Raw genomic sequence first — 16,691 nt, 5'->3', positions numbered from 1 at the left:
GCGTGTATTGTGTGAAGTATCTACCACATTAATTACATATGTTTAGAGTTTAGGTTTCAGCACATAAACTAAAATTCGATTAACAGAATATAGAGATATAAATGAATTATTAATAAATAAAAACTTTCTTACTTTTCAGTGACATTTCTTCGCAAAACTTTTTCATCGACGGTACGAATTTGTCTGAATCTTCGTAGTACCGTAAAGAAAAAGTTGTCAGGATCGATCACAACCTAAAGTAAAAAAAAAAAGAAAAAAAAAGAAAAATAAAAGGGAAAAGAAAAAGTAATTAAATGCTATTCAAACGTGAAATAAAAAGAATCTTTTAAAAATAACGTGATCCTTACCTCAGCCATATCACGAGCCAATAATGTGTCGTTGTTAAAACCAGGCCACACGTGAAATCTTCCTTGCAACGTTCTAAGTTTAAGTAATGCTTGCGTTCTCGTTTCTTCATCGAGCCAAGATTTTACTAAAATTCGTTCTGCGACAGTTTCCTTAACTCTTTCGAATAATCCACCAACCTATTGAATCCATGAAAAAAATTTGAATCCATGAAATACATTCTAATCATTGATAATGGTTAAAAAATAAGGACAATCACAATTTTAAGCTTTAAAAATGCAATTGATAATATTTTTATGACCTTCTGTTTCTTTTTTGCTTTCTATAATAGAATTAGAAATTATTTGGAACAAAAGTTAAATATATTCAATTAAATATTAGAAGTAATTTAGAGCAAAAAAGAATTATAAAAGAGTTCAATTCGAATTATCTTAAATAATTAATTTGTTTTTACTTTAAATAAATTATATTGTTTAATTAGAAATATTAGGCAATCGGAGATAAAATGTTTAGAATATTTTTGTATATAAATTAAACCAAGGACAATGAAAGATGAAATTAAGATTAGATCCAAAATTATTAGAATTAGATAAAGTTAATTTAAAACTGCAGTAATTAAATTAACTTAATATACGTATATTCTAATGCATATAATACTCGTTTTAAAGGCTCACATCCGGTATAATGTAATCGAGTTTATATTCGACAGAAATAGCACTTGAAATTCTGCATTAGTTCTAATTAAGATTGAGAAGAGAATGAAAATATAATAGAAATCGAATAAACGATCTTACTCTATTCCCTAAGGTCTCCAAATATTCTGAACTGTATTGCTGAACATATAGAGCACCAACAATCTCTCCAAAAATATTCTTCGTTAATTTATAACAGGAATTGTCCCAATCCTTACTGGCAGTCACATTTACGATATCGTGCAAAGTATCAGCAGCGTAAAGCAACAACAATCCATTGTATATAATCCTTTAAAATAAAAATAAATTAATGTCACAGTGATTAGAAATCTTAAATATTATAAAGTCAATATTTATTCTATATAAGGTATCGAGAAATAGTTAATCAAATAATTATAAACAAATTGACCATAAATATTTTTGTTTTAAATTGCAATAATCTTTTTGTATTAAAAAATGAAATATCAACTTGTAACTTAATATCTGATTCATCCCATAGAGTTTAAGATTTTTTTCTAAATCAATGCAATAATGTATAATTATTTTTTGTTTTAAATAAGTATTTATGTGATTAATAATTCAAAAGAAAAAGTAAACAAATCACGTAATGAATGATTATAAAATAATTTTTCATTGATGAAATTATTTTATTTTTACTATCATTGACAAATATGCAACGTGTTTATAAAAGTAAAGAGAGTTTATAGCAGCAAAATCATGATCAATAATTTGAGAAGAAAATGAGCTCTGTGCATCTATAATCTTCATTAGGCATTAGAGGCGTGTAACATTGTCAGTGACGATATTTCATCGAAAGGGGATAATAACTTCGACGTCGCAGTAGTGCACAGCTGGTCAGGAAAGCGCGAATGAATTAGTACCATCGATTTTTCCCTTTACTGCGGCATAATTCTTGCGAATGCATACAACGTGTTTGTAGGAGAAAGTTAGTCACGTGATACGTTTGATCTCTATAGACCAATGTGTCTTGCACAGATTGAAAAAAGAAATCATTTTAATTCTTTAATAATACTTAAATTTTAATGAATTGTTTTATTCAAACTTATCTATATATTATATTTATATATTTATAATAATTATTATATATATTATACACTTATAACAAAGTAATATTATTGATTTTTAAAGAATTAAAAGAAAGTTTCAATATGTCTCTCATATGCTATTATATATTAATTAATTACTTCAGATTAATAGAAAGTTAGATAATATTAATATTTACAATTGTAAAAAGAGATTAAGATTATGTATAGATATATAATAGCTATATAACTTGAGAAAGAAGAGAGAGAGAGAAAGAGAGAAAGACAATGAGATGGAGAGAGTTAGAATGTGACATTTTGCAACAATGTTGACCTTGTTAGCATATATATACACACTTTGTGGAATGCATAGTCGAGTGATTATCGTATAAGCAGTTACGTTTGGCTCGCGTTCCTAAATGTCGACACTATGTGCATTGTATATGTCTCTTTAGCCGTAGAAAATGATCCTCGACTGCTAGAGGACAACATTATTATTTCCACTCAAACGTATTCGCTAACATTTGATTCTTATTTGTTAACTTAAGTAATAAAAATCTGTACAAATTTTATTTCCCGATTATTTCTTATTTTATCTCGTTTGGAATTGTTTTAAATTGTTTACTGATTGATCACAAAATCTTGTTTATTAAAACAAAATTTATGTAAAATTAAATATTTATTATTCCTAATTGATATATAAAATGATCAAATTTTTATCAAAAAGAAATAAAAAAACATAGCCAATATAATCCTAACAAATAGCAAACAACGAAAAATTATTTATATTATAATTTCAAATATATTTTTTAAATCATTTAAAATATTAATCGTTTATTTATAACAAAATAATTGAACGTATCGATGTACTGATCATTTTATGAACATGAAATAATTCCATTTTATTTATTTACTTATTTTTATTTATATTCATATCTATTTTTATTTATTAAGAAATACGGAGTATTTATTTTGTCAAATTTTTCTTCACGTTCACGTCTTTTCTTTTTCATTCAATACGAGTTTCAAAGAATTTCCAGATTCCGATCAAAAGAAGAAGGCATTGGCACGCGTCGACGATTATTTTCGCTTCGGTTCGCTTTCGGCCAAAGCTTTCGATAGCTCCTTGAGTTATTTCGTGAGAAAGAACGAAATTTCCAGTAGAATTTTTATTCAACGCTTTGATCGAGAGAACGTAATCTGCTTTTTAAGACATAATCGTGAAAGACGTTTTCCGACTTTTTCCTTTCTCTTTTCCTTTCTCTTTTTCTTTTTCTTCAAAAATTTTTCCTTTCTTCAACTTCCCAGTCATAAATCTTTAATATTCCCTAAAATATTCTATGGAAAAATTCGAGGAAATAAAACTTTTTTTAAATTCTTCCAACATTTTTCTTTTTATTATTTTTTTAACTTTGTAAAAGTACGATAAAATAGATACTATTTAGATATTGTGTATGTCTGTGTAATGGTAGATTAGAGAGTAAACATTTTGGAATTATTTTGATAAAGAAAATTTACAATTATTTCGAAACACAATACTTATTAAATTATTAAGTAATGTCTAATCAATTACATTAGAATACTATTTGAAGTCATACATAAACCTAGAAACATGTATAAATCCTCATAGAATTTTTAAAAATTTTTATACAATAATTATCGATATATGATTAAAAATATAATAATGATTGATTTGTTTGCAAATTAATAAGAGTCTTGAATATCGATTACTGCATAATGAATACAAACAAATACCAATAATTCTATACATTTTTTTCTAAGCAATATAGGTATATAGACATTCAAGGATTCAAGAAAAATGTATTGCATGAAGACCTTTAATTATTTTCTTTTGAAATCTCTGAAACAATCTATGCAAATGGTATAAAAAGAAGAGAAAAATTTGCAATCAATTATTCTTATTTTTTCTCTCTCTCTCTCTCTCTTTCTTTCTTTCTTTCTTTCTTTCTTTTTCTCTCTCACAATTTTTCTACTTTTCTACCACCAATATGTATTCAATAACGGCACCTCTCATTCTCGTTTTTCTTTCTTTCTTTCTTTCCTTTTTTCTTGTTTTATTTTTTTTTTTTCCATGAAACGAGGCTAACGAAGGAGAATATCGTGAAATTAAATTAGTACCAATAAGCACAATTGTGCTTTATTTTATTATACATATATGTATAAGTATATTGTCAATATTGTATAATGCATTCCCTTTTGCATTTTTTCAATCGCATTGTTAAAGCAAACAGTATACGTTCAAATCGCAAATAATCGAATTATACTATAGAACGATTATACACGACATCTCTAATAATAGGGATTTTAATATTTCTATTATCGTCACAACGATTAACCCATAAATACATATAACTGGATTTAAAACATATCAATGTTTATCATCATAATAAATGCAGAACGTAACATACGTGCAATAATTTGAATTGACATAATGTTTCCATGATCTTTTTACTGAATTAGTATTTTTGTTTATATCTAAAAATTTCTAAAAGAAAATAAAGTTTATAAAATAAAGTATCGTAACAAGACATTATTTTAAAATTGATGTATCTAATCTGATATCATTTTGATTTTGTTTTTTTTATTAAATAAAATAAAAATTTTCGTAGAACGTTATTTAAAATTTTATGAAATTATGAACAATCGTAAAACATCGGCGATAAAATCGAGATATATTTTCGTACTTTTAATCGATCGATTTAAACAATTTAGATAAAGAAAAGAAAACAAAAAACGAAACATACTTTATCAATAGTTAGTAATATATTTTCATTTGAAAAAGAAGTATGAGAATGATTATTTGGCGTTACGAAGCCTTAGCAAACTTCTTCCCCATAGTTAATTAATCGTTTAACCACAAAATTCCCAGTGGCTTTCGCGCTACACTGATCTTGTCTTCCTGTCGCGAGCAGAAGGTAAATTAAACATCAGATGAAGGTGGAGACAATTTATCTTCCTATCGTATGAGATTAAGAAACTAATTACCATGCGTGATGTCGTAAAATTTAACCAAGAGATAAGATCATTATCTTATTTTATTTTTATGTAATAATTTTGATCATGTCAAATGTATTTTTTCATTAATAAAATTCACCTTAGTTTCTTTTAATGAACGCATTTGTATGTAAGTTACAAAGGAAAGCTTAATTATTAAAAATATTTTAATATTTAATTTATCTTCATATCCCATTCATAAAGAATTAAAAGAAAATTGAATTTTTTAAAAATAATTTATATAAAGTTCGATCTATTTAAAATAATATAAAAGATATAAAAGAATAATATATTAAATAATTTAAATGCAGATAGAACGAAGATAAATTCAAAAATAAATTCTTTTTTTTATTCTATATTCTTAATGAAACATAAAATGTAATTACGTTTGCAAATAAAAAAATTAAAATAATTTAATTCGTTCTATCTAATCCATTGTACGCATACATGTATAGATATATAACAGTACATATATATTTATATAAAACGAACATGGCTATACGATTAATCTCACTTCGGTGGTTCGAATTTAATATCGAATGCATTAAGGAATTTAATGTTGCGGAAGAATAAAAGAAAATCCGATTCGTCTGAATAGTTGAAAAAAGATTTTGCAAGAGGGTTCGGACGTGCTTCTTGTACGATTCACACCATAAATTAGCTTTCAACGTGGCATGGATCGTACACAAGCATCGTAAGGGAAACGGTAATCCGAAGAAATCCCGATATATTAGTGATTTCCCGAGGAAATCCATTCAGGCGTTTCTTTATCGAACGAACCATTCGTTTCGTTTCTTTGAAAGTTGTTGAAATCCATTTTCTTCGTATCTTATCTCTTTTTAATTAAATTAGAAATATTTAAGAAAAGAAATTTAATGATATATATATATATATATATATATATATATATATATATCATATATTTTATACAGTATATATATATACACCTTTTTTTAAATATTTAATCATATAATTAAACATTGTTAGGAATCAAACAGGACACCGTGTATATTTACGACTTTGATCCAAGAAAACTTTGTTGTTTTATAGTCTGTTTTCAAAACGGAAATAAAGATATGAGTTATAGTTGCACAATTATGAACTACTCGATATACATACATATATGTACTTACATATTACCTATGTACATTTAGAATCCAGTATATGAAACTTTACGAAACTTTGATGGTCGAAACGATCATAGACTGAATAATTTAACCTATTACTCTCTATTGGCTACGGTATATTACGTGAAAAGTTTTTTGGCTATATGCTAGGGGAGATTTTCGACAAGTATAATCAAGGGCATTCAATTTCGCTTATTATTATTTCTCATTATCACGCTATATAGTATGTTATTTTGCATAATTCCTAACGAAGATCGATCCAGCATCGTCCTGAATATTCCGGAATATTTTCGGAAATTGATGATATCATATTAATTAATCGTTATCTAATCAACTATCACTTTTTAAATCAATCAACTTTGTATTAAAATCATTTTTGTAAAATTTCTTCATAAATTTATTGTTTTATTTTGATCCTGCTGTTATAAAACCTCTGTTAAATCATTCTCAAAAACTAAGTTGCATAAGTTATCTCTCTAAATAAAATATGTATGAAAATGAACAATGTGATATATTGATATTTATTATATTTGCGAAACGTAAATTTTGAAGATTAAATAATCGAAGTATTCTTATTATTGTTATTATTATTATTGTAAATTGTATACGTATATATATATACTAAATAATAATAATAATAACAATATATACATATATACTCATTCATGAAATTAATTCATATGTATCTATACGTATCGATTTTAAATTTATTGATAAAAAAAAAGTCTAATTTAAAATTAATAAATTGAGTTATGTATATGCTCACCGTCTCGAAAATCTGTTGAGTAATTTTCCAAGGCTACGGAAATAACGAGGTGCAGTGACGTAAACGTAGATCATCTGATCGTCTGTGTTAAATCGTCGATCACGATCCAGCGTTTTGTTGCGATTGAATAAATCGGCAGTGGCAGCGCCTAACGTGGCATTCAACAGCGTCCCCCACCTTATCTAACCGAGGATCGGCAAATCATATCAAATTTATCATTTTTATTCCAAAATTATATCACTTATATATATATGTACGTATAAAAGAGAAATCGTAATAAAAATAAATCGTATTAAAATAAATCGTATTAATATAAATTATATCTAAAATGAGTCATATGAAATTGAATCATTCGGATTCGAATACGTTTAAGTAAATTTGCTAAAAAATAATTAAAAAAAAAAATAAATAAATAAAGAATAAAAAAAAATAAAATTATTTCTAGTTCAAATGTATCAATCTCTATACTCACATAACCAAAGCTTTCTTGAAGATAAGTCATGTTGAAAGGAACGTAAACTCTTTGATCGACGTCCACCCAATTGTACAAATCCTTGTGCTTCGGATAAATCTAGATTGAAATTGAAAAAAATATCAAATAAAGATCGATAAGATTTCTATATATTGTTAAATACATATATATATATATATATTCCTAAATATATAATGTATTTAATTTTATTCTTGATGTGTGTGTGTATATGTCTATCGATTTGATATATACTTATATCATTGAATACATATGTATATCCTCTCTTATTAAATATATATCTTACTTTATTTTGAAATATATTTATGAATTTATATAAATTGTGTTAAACGCATATACATATTATACAAATAAACATTTTATTTTATCCATTAAACGCAATCGTATATCGTGAAAAGATATAATAAAAAATAATTAAAATTGTAAAATTCGAAATATATTGATACTAACCTTATTGAGTGACAAGCAAAATTGCAACAACAAATCCTTCTCAGAGGAACGTTCTTTAGGACTCATCGTCTTTGGCAGCATTCCTTCGACGATCTTCTGAAGTCTGCGGGATCTTCGTTCCTCTCTCTTACTCTGTCAAGCAAAAATGATGACTTTCTTAGTAGATCTCATGGGAATAAAAAGAGAGAGATTTCTGGTGAAGAAAATCTCGAAAATCTCTTCTCAAATCCCAAATGGTGATCGAAAGTTCAGGATAACTCATGCTCGATGGTTAACTTCTCCAAAGTACGTCGAAAATCGATATATTTGTTCAATATATATACACATACACACGCACATACATACGCATGTAAACATTAACGACGAGTTAAAAAAAATTGTTATCGAACAAACTGAACCTGAATAAATTCTATTTTTCTTTTAAATACGTCTTAAAATCGTTTGCTTAAATAAATATAGAAACAAAAGTATGTGTAAGTCGAATATACTTATTTTACACACACACACACACACACACACGTAGATTGAGCCAGAAAAGAAATATCGAACGAATTCTAAACAAGCGTTCTTTTCTTTGTCTTTCAAATATACGATTCTATTATTAAAAATTGTTGTAATTGTTAGTTTAAATAATTACAGATACGAAAATGTCCGCAAATGAAACATATGCCTATACGATAAGTCGTAGAAATGATTATTAAACGTATTAAACGAGTTCCCGTTTGAAAATCAAATTCATTAAAATTGTTAATTTAAGTAATAGTAAACGAACGAAATATAAAACTAAATATAAAGTGAAATAAAGTAATATACGAGAAAATATACCTGGACTTTGTTACTTCTATGATCAGCTTTCTAAAATTATTCCTTCTTAATGTACAATAATTATTACGCAAATAAGAAACTACGTCTCTCATATTTACGAAGTACTTTATAAACCGACGTTCGTATTAGGACTGAGGACTTTCCGACACGAATGACGCATATACGTTCTTGAAAAATAACAAACCGAACAGAGACCGAATGAAAACATAAACAAAAAAGGAACGAAACTAACGATGTAAATAGTATCGTTACGTCCTTTCTTTCTTTGCTGTTTTTTTTTCTTTCTCTCTTTCTCTCTCTCTTTCTCTCTCTCTCTCTCTCTCTCTCTCTCTCTCTCTCTCTCTCTCTCTCTCTCTCTCTCTCTCTCTCTCTCTTCCTTTCTCCCTCTTAAAATACAAACGAATATAATTAAATTTTAACTACGTAGTATATACTTTTCTGCATCGAAAATGCGAAGCATAATAATACACGAATTATTATTTCAAATAATATTGTTAAATTTTCTTCACAAAAGTGGTAACATAATTAAACAAGAACGATGTACTCTATTTAAGAAAGTAATAATATAATTTTTGTTATAGGGATCAATATAATTAAAAAATATGTTCGTATTCATGATACATAATAAAGATAGTTACATATATATATATGTGTGTGTGTGTATGTGTGTATGTGTGTGTATATAAATAAAGCAACTATATCCTTATTTATTTCTTTTTCATCTTCTTTTCTTGATCCTTTCAAAAATAACTTTAACTCGATGTCGAACGATCGTGAAACATTTACGGATGGTTTGGATAATTGAACCAATCGAACGAATTTCTATGAAGTCCGACGTCTTTGAACTTTAAAAGCTTTCATAAAACCAAACTAATCGTGAAATCAGGAGAATTCGAATTTTTCGCTTTGAGGGTTCTCTTTAAGAGACGATATTCAACGATCAATGACATTACGAACGTTGAGAAAGATTTAAGTAACATTTCACGAGATTTTCATGTCTCGTTTACTTATATACTTATTTTTATAAATCATTCGATCGAGATTTTACTTCGATTTCTTTTCATCGTCTGTATATTAATAAAAATTGTAAACATTTCAACAGATTAAAATCACATTTTTTGTTTTATTTCCTTGATCGTTAAATAGTTCATTGATCATTCGATCAAGCTTCTTTCGATTTCTTTACAAAGTTCTCATTTTCTATCGAATCTTTTGTATCTACTCCTACGTCTCTTTTCTTTGGTAAATAAAGCAAATCGTTGAGATAGCTTTCTCTTTTCCTTTCTCTTTCTCTCTCTCTCTCTCTCTCTCTCTTCTTTTCGCTTTTTCTCTTTCTCCTCATTCTGAAGTGCCATCGAGCTTCGAATCGTATGGTAACTAAAGCAATATCCGCTAGTTCGTGGTTTATTCGAGACGAACGAGAGGAGCACGCGAGGAATAGGACAAAAATAAAGGAGATAAAGATAGAAAGAGATAGGAAGTGAATTTGTCACCGACGAACGAATATTGAGTGGAGTAAGAAAATAAAAGGAAAAAAAAAAGGGAGAAAAAAAATTAAATATGACAGGAGGAAACGTAGTCGAAGAAATCATTTGGAAATGGTTCTCCAAGACGATCAAAATCGTTTGCAATTGCTATCCTTGATTTTCACGGGAACGAGAAAGAAAAGAAATGAATTTTATTTTATTGAAATAGAGAAAATCCATTGGGACGAATAATAACGAAGCTATATATTTGTGTGGGTGTATGTATATATATAGAAGAATACATACATATAAATGAGAAATATGAAATAAAATCTTTTGTAGTTAGTATGGTAATTTTTCTTATTTCTATACAAATTAATTATACATCGTTTAAGTATACGTTTTATACGTGTGAAAATTTATAATAATTAAAACTAAAACAATTTTTTTTTAAGAGGGTTCATATTTATTTTTTCTTTCTTTTTTTTTATCCATTCCAATGTCGACTGCGACAGTATTTATTTTCAATATTTTTTAAAATTATTTCATTCATACATTTGGTTCTAAACTAAAGACAATAATACATCTATGATTTGTTCCTTTTTTTTTTTCAAGAAAATAATATACATATTAAAAAATATACTTTAACGAGTATATAGAAATATGTTGAAAGTATTTTACGTATATATTTTTTATCTTAAAATGAAATCTTAAGCTATTTTTATATTACAAAATATAAAATAATATGATGTATTCAACATACGAATAAATTGGATTTTTCAAATAGAGTGACTTTTAAAAAAAAAATAAAAAATAAAAAATCGTACGACCACTTCCGATTGAAATCAGGATGAAAAAAAGAAATGAAAAGAATTGGATTCGAATGTCGAAGAATGGAGAGCCTGCAAGAAGTAAACGCGATCGTAAAATACTTTTTACGATTAAGTCGCGCGTATCTCGGCTGGAAAGGTGTTATTTCAACGATGAATAAAATGCCTCCCTCGGCGGTACTGCGAGAACCACTGAGAGGAATAATACTGACCCTTTCTGAACAAAAAGGATAGAAAGAGAAATATAAAGAGAGGGAGAAAGGATTTCAGCGTTATCCTTCGAATCAATTCGATTCTCTCTTCGAAACGTTTCTTCTTACGAATAAATCATTCTAGAAAATGTTGAAACAGTTATTCTGAAATTATGGTAAAAATCATACTAAAGAGCCATTATTGTGTGTGTGTGTGTGTGTGTGTGTGTGTGTGTATATATATATATATATATATATATATATATATATATATATATTATTGATTTCCTCTAAGATTAAAATTTAGTATTATCAATAATAATTATCTATTTCGAAAAGTAATATTTATATAATAATAATATTCTCTTTTATTGTCGGATTAAGTAACAAATATTTATAACGAGTATAAAGATAAAGATGAGGTACATTTTTTTGTTTTTTAAGTAATTCTTATTTTTCAAATTTTTCAATTATATTTATACAATGAAGTGTTATGTCGAAATAAAAAAAAATTATTTATAAATAATAATTAAATTAGAAATGAAGTTTAATTTTTCATACGAGAAATATATTCTTCTTTACTTTTCAAATAAAAGAAAATATTAATAACAAATATATAAAAATAAAAAAATGAAATACCACGTCGGAGACAAACGTCCTTTTATCTATTTCAGATTACTTTCGTAAATGAATGTGTACCATCAATATATATAAAACACTGTATGAACGAGAAAAAAAGAAAGATGAAAAAAGATAGAAAAAGAAATAGAAAGAGACAAAGAATATCGATTACATTCCAGTTATAGTCCTTTAGGCGAAACGAAACGTATCTCGAGGCTTAACCAAAATGCTACCGAGCATGCAAACGAGTTAAGCGGAGAAATCAATTCGATTTGTCCTTAACGCTCTACTACATCTTCTATCTTTCTCTCTTTCTCTCTCGTTCTCTCTAATCTATCTATCTCCTTGTCGACGCTTCCTCTCCTATCGTCTTTTGATGTCGGAATAGACCGAGAGTCTCGGTTAATTAAACTCTTCAGATAAAATAAGTCCTTCCAATCTCTCATTAGATTTACATATAGTGTATCAAACTGTTACGAAAGAGATGAATTTGATATAATATTAAATAAACAAAGTTTTTATAAAGATCAGATCTATAAGAAAAATATTATTAGTTTAAGTATAAATCCTAATAAGCGTTTGTAATTTTTGAACTAATATAAAAGTGCACTGTCATTTAAACTATAATTTGTCATTTGTAAATAATATGAAACTTTTAAGATCTTTTCAATTTGCAAATCTACATTTTTAAATTTGTAGTTTTATTAAAACGTGAAAATTAAATTCACAGGAAATATAAAAAATTGTATAAAAAGCCTATAGATAGCGTAACGTTAAAATAAATTTGTTATTTAATGATATCGTTCGTTTATGTTATTTTAAAATATTTTTATCTCATTAATTAAAAACATCGATTTATATTATTACTACTTTTCAAAGTGTTATATCCTAATGAATTAATGAAATAACTAGGATTTCTTTTGATCAATTTTTGTTACAATTTCTAATTTCTTTATTTCGATTGGTATCGCAAAATTCAATTGCAGACTATTTTTGCACACCACGTATATAGTTTCTACCACCGTTCGTTTAGTAAATTACATCGATTGATTTATAGTCTAATCCTGTGGTCTCCTCCTAATCCTTAGATTTTTTGTCGCTATACTTCCGATCGATTTTTACAATTTTATTAAAAGAGATCGTTCTTCTTAAAAGAGATTTTCGTTCTTGTGTAATCTAATTCTTTAGAAAAAAAAATTTATCATTCGCGAAATATTTATATAGAATTTAATCAAAAATTATTCAGTATTTATAAAGAGTTTATCATTTCAAATAAAACCATGTATTTTCCGAAGTAAATGACATCATTTTTCAATATCATTATAAATAATTCGTACATTTAATCATATTAATTTCAAATATTAAGTTTATATACAGTTTCAAGTATGTAATAATGAAGATAACTTTGAGTCATGTTCCCCATCTTGCAACAGAATTCATGACTATGAACGTTATAAATAAGCTAGTATCACGAGAAAGAGAGAGACTCTTTGTTACGAACGTCGTTTCCAACGACGTCGATATAACGTTTTTGTCAAGGTAAGCATTATTATTTTGAGATGTCACCGAGTTGGTGGTTAATTAACGTCAGTAAGAAACGATCTTGACGAATCACTAGTCTTGTACTATCGTTTCCGTTGGAAATTAATTGCTTCGAAAAACGAAAAAGAAAGAGATCACTATAGAAGATAGTGACAAGCAATTTATGTGAATATGACATCCAATTTTTTTTCTTTCTCTGTCAAATTTTTCTTAGAATCTCCTAATTATCATACTTTGTAAAATTGAAAAAAATAATGAATTCGTATAATTTTTCAATGATTTTTACCGAAACAAGATTGATTTGTTTCGTTTAATTTAAAAATCGTTTATTTAAATTTATTCTGTTTCGTGTAAATTTTCACAATTAAAGCAGATTATAAAAAAAAGAAATTTAACAAATCATAGCATTTTAATGCCAATAAACATTCATGTGAATTTTTGCTTGCAAATATCTATAAGAAAAGTTGAATATCAAAAATTCAATTATATAATAATTTTATATATAACATAAATCATCCATTAAAATCTTTATCTTTGATAAAATAATCATAATCATCTATATAATACAATATATACATATATGTATGTATAATTGTATTATATATACGCTCATTGTACTTTCTATTTATTTTTCCTGTGGGTAGAATCGACTATGAATTATCGAAAATAATCGTATGGTTATACAGGATGAAAAGAAAAACGATTTCGTACGAGCTTACTCGTACGTCAAAAATCATTTCGCGTACACAAAAGGAAAGCACACATGAGTTCGCTCGATGAGAGAATCGCTTTTTTCATTAAAGCTTTTAACTGACTCATCTATGTATATGTATATGTATATGTATGCTTTTCTTTATCGTCGTATAGAAACTCGTCGAGACAATTTTACGTTTCAAAGTTTCCTCTTTCACTCGATTTTTTTATTATGTATACAGGGTGTTCTATTTACAGAATTTTCAACATTACAAAAAATTATTCAAATGAGAATAAGACGAGCTCTTCTATTGATTTTAGAATTTGATTGATGAACATTTTTTAAAAAAAGAAAAAAAAAGAAAAAATATTGATTTTAGAATTTATTTAATCAAGATTCTAAATATTTTCTAAGAAAAAATTCAAGCAATAAATAAAATTCTTTTTCTATTATAAAAAATGTTATAAAAGTAATTAAATAGATATATAGAAATGGGACACTTGGTATATCGTAAACTTTTAATATACTTTCAGTGTATTAACCATGTTCACGGAAGTATAAAAGTAATATAGTTTGTAGATTTTCGAAACTCGTTTCGCGAGAAGATACGCAAATCGAGCGTAAGCGTATCCGTTTGTACGAATGTACATACCTACTTCCGAATTGGAAAGGAAAAATACTCTCAATTCAGAGTTTCGAGCATGTCTCTTCGCCCCTCTTTCTCTCTTGCTGTTATCTACGGATTTTCAAATCGTTTGGACGTTTTCATTGGATATTCTAAGTAATTTCGATAGGGGACTATGTTCACCGGAAATCAAGAAAACTATTGAAACTTAGCGTTGACTGAATATATGCTTTTAGATAAAAAGATAACTTCGTTTATATATACACATATATATCTATAGTATTAATATAAATCAATTTTTAAAACATTTTATTTTTTGTTTTAATAAATATTATTTAAAAAATAAATATAATCATTGCCATTCATAATTTTGTATTGTAATAAAACATATTTAACATATATATGATGTTATATTTATATCGATAATCATTGGTTTAAGAGATTAAAATTTTGCAAGCATTTTAAAAGAAAGCTTTATATCCAGGGAATAAATAATAATCGATAGAATATATATATATATAAACACACACATACACAACAAACAACACACACACCAATAACTAAAAATATTCGATGCATTGGATGCACTTGATGATTTATATTAAGGCTAACATACATTCATATATCACATTCATAAATACATAGATATCTATATATGTGTATGTGGGTGTGTGTATGTATGTATGTATGTATGTGTATATAATATATATATATATATATATATATATATATATATATATATATATATATTTGAGTTGAGTTGAGAAATGATTTAAAGCAGGTTAGCGTATCTACCAATCGGAAGCTCGATAAATTGACAATGCAAACACTGAACTTAAATCGTGCCACCGTCGGCATATTCCCGAGCTGACCTAGAAAATATCAAGCAATTAACGAACTAATTAACTAACTAACCGTACTATAAATAGGGAAGCAGCGTGATACACATAACGATAGTTCAAGCTAAAGGAATAGAAACCCTGTACGCTTTGCTCGAATTATATTACGTGATGGTTTTTCCATAAAATTGTTTGTTTCTCAAATATTTGAAATATCTTGTTAATTAATTTATCTAGGTATTATTAATAATTGAACAATTACAAACAATAAAAGTATTCTTATCACATAATGATACACATTCTTCGAAAGTTTATAGATAATATCTAATTAACGATTAAAAAATAAGGAAATAGAAAAAAGAATATAAATATTCATAATAATGATAAAATAATATATTCGGTATTTGAAAGTTTTATGAAAAATAATATAATAAGGTATATCGAAGTGTTTATTTGAAATTATATTTTTTTTATTTAAAAACGTTTTTTCATACGTCCCTTCTTCTCCTTCTATCTCACGCGAAAATTCTTCTTTTCTATTATAAATATTGTCAAGAATATAAAGTAAGTGAAAGATAAGAAAGTAAATGGATTTTGTATTATAAAGATGGCTGTGCATGCATAAACAATGTTACGTCTACTTTTAAACATAAAACGAACGAGGAGAAAAATGAAAGAGGAAAAGAAAAGAAATGAAGGATCTAAGAAATAAGAAGGAGCACGTAAGGATAAAAGCATCGGCCTGTGCGATGTTGAACTTGGGATTTCTGAGCATGAGAAAAAGAAAGAGGGTGGGAGAAAGAAAGAGAGAGAGAAAAAGAGAGAGAGAGTGGGAGAGAGAGAGAGAGAAAAAGAGAGAGAGTGACAATAACTTATCACATGCTTTGTTTTCACGGAGAATAGTGATTTCGTTGAGAGATGAAAAATAGCTCACCAAAAGAAAAACTATTGTAAATGGCTTTATTTTTACTTATTTATTCACTACCTTCTTTTTCTAATTGCAACGTATCCCTTGGAATTTTTTTTGTTTAAAGGGTAAAAGGATTTATCAAAAAGAAATATTTTAAATGATTTAATTTAATTTGATGTAGAAATAATTTTATTACTTATATATCTTTTATTTTGGATTA

General features: G+C 26.7%; 1 protein-coding gene across 1 annotated transcript in view; it reads right to left on the bottom strand.

The window, feature by feature from the left end:
* Positions 1–16,691, bottom strand: part of LOC127067708 (neprilysin-like) — a 76,984-nt gene that overhangs the window by 2,065 nt on the left and 58,228 nt on the right. Inside the window, exons 7-12 of the mRNA XM_051002966.1 lie at positions 7,929–8,060; positions 7,461–7,559; positions 6,989–7,170; positions 1,140–1,326; positions 348–524; positions 133–233 (exon numbers count right to left, since the gene is read on the bottom strand). Coding sequence (XP_050858923.1) covers positions 133–233; positions 348–524; positions 1,140–1,326; positions 6,989–7,170; positions 7,461–7,559; positions 7,929–8,060 — 878 coding nt within the window. The remainder of the gene's footprint in view (positions 1–132; positions 234–347; positions 525–1,139; positions 1,327–6,988; positions 7,171–7,460; positions 7,560–7,928; positions 8,061–16,691) is intronic.

The sequence above is a fragment of the Vespula vulgaris genome, chromosome 11 (assembly GCF_905475345.1).
Source record: "Vespula vulgaris chromosome 11, iyVesVulg1.1, whole genome shotgun sequence".
NCBI lineage: Eukaryota > Metazoa > Arthropoda > Insecta > Hymenoptera > Vespidae > Vespula > Vespula vulgaris.
Note: the sequence above shows the minus strand (reverse complement) of the source record. Positions and strands in the feature narration are given on the sequence as shown.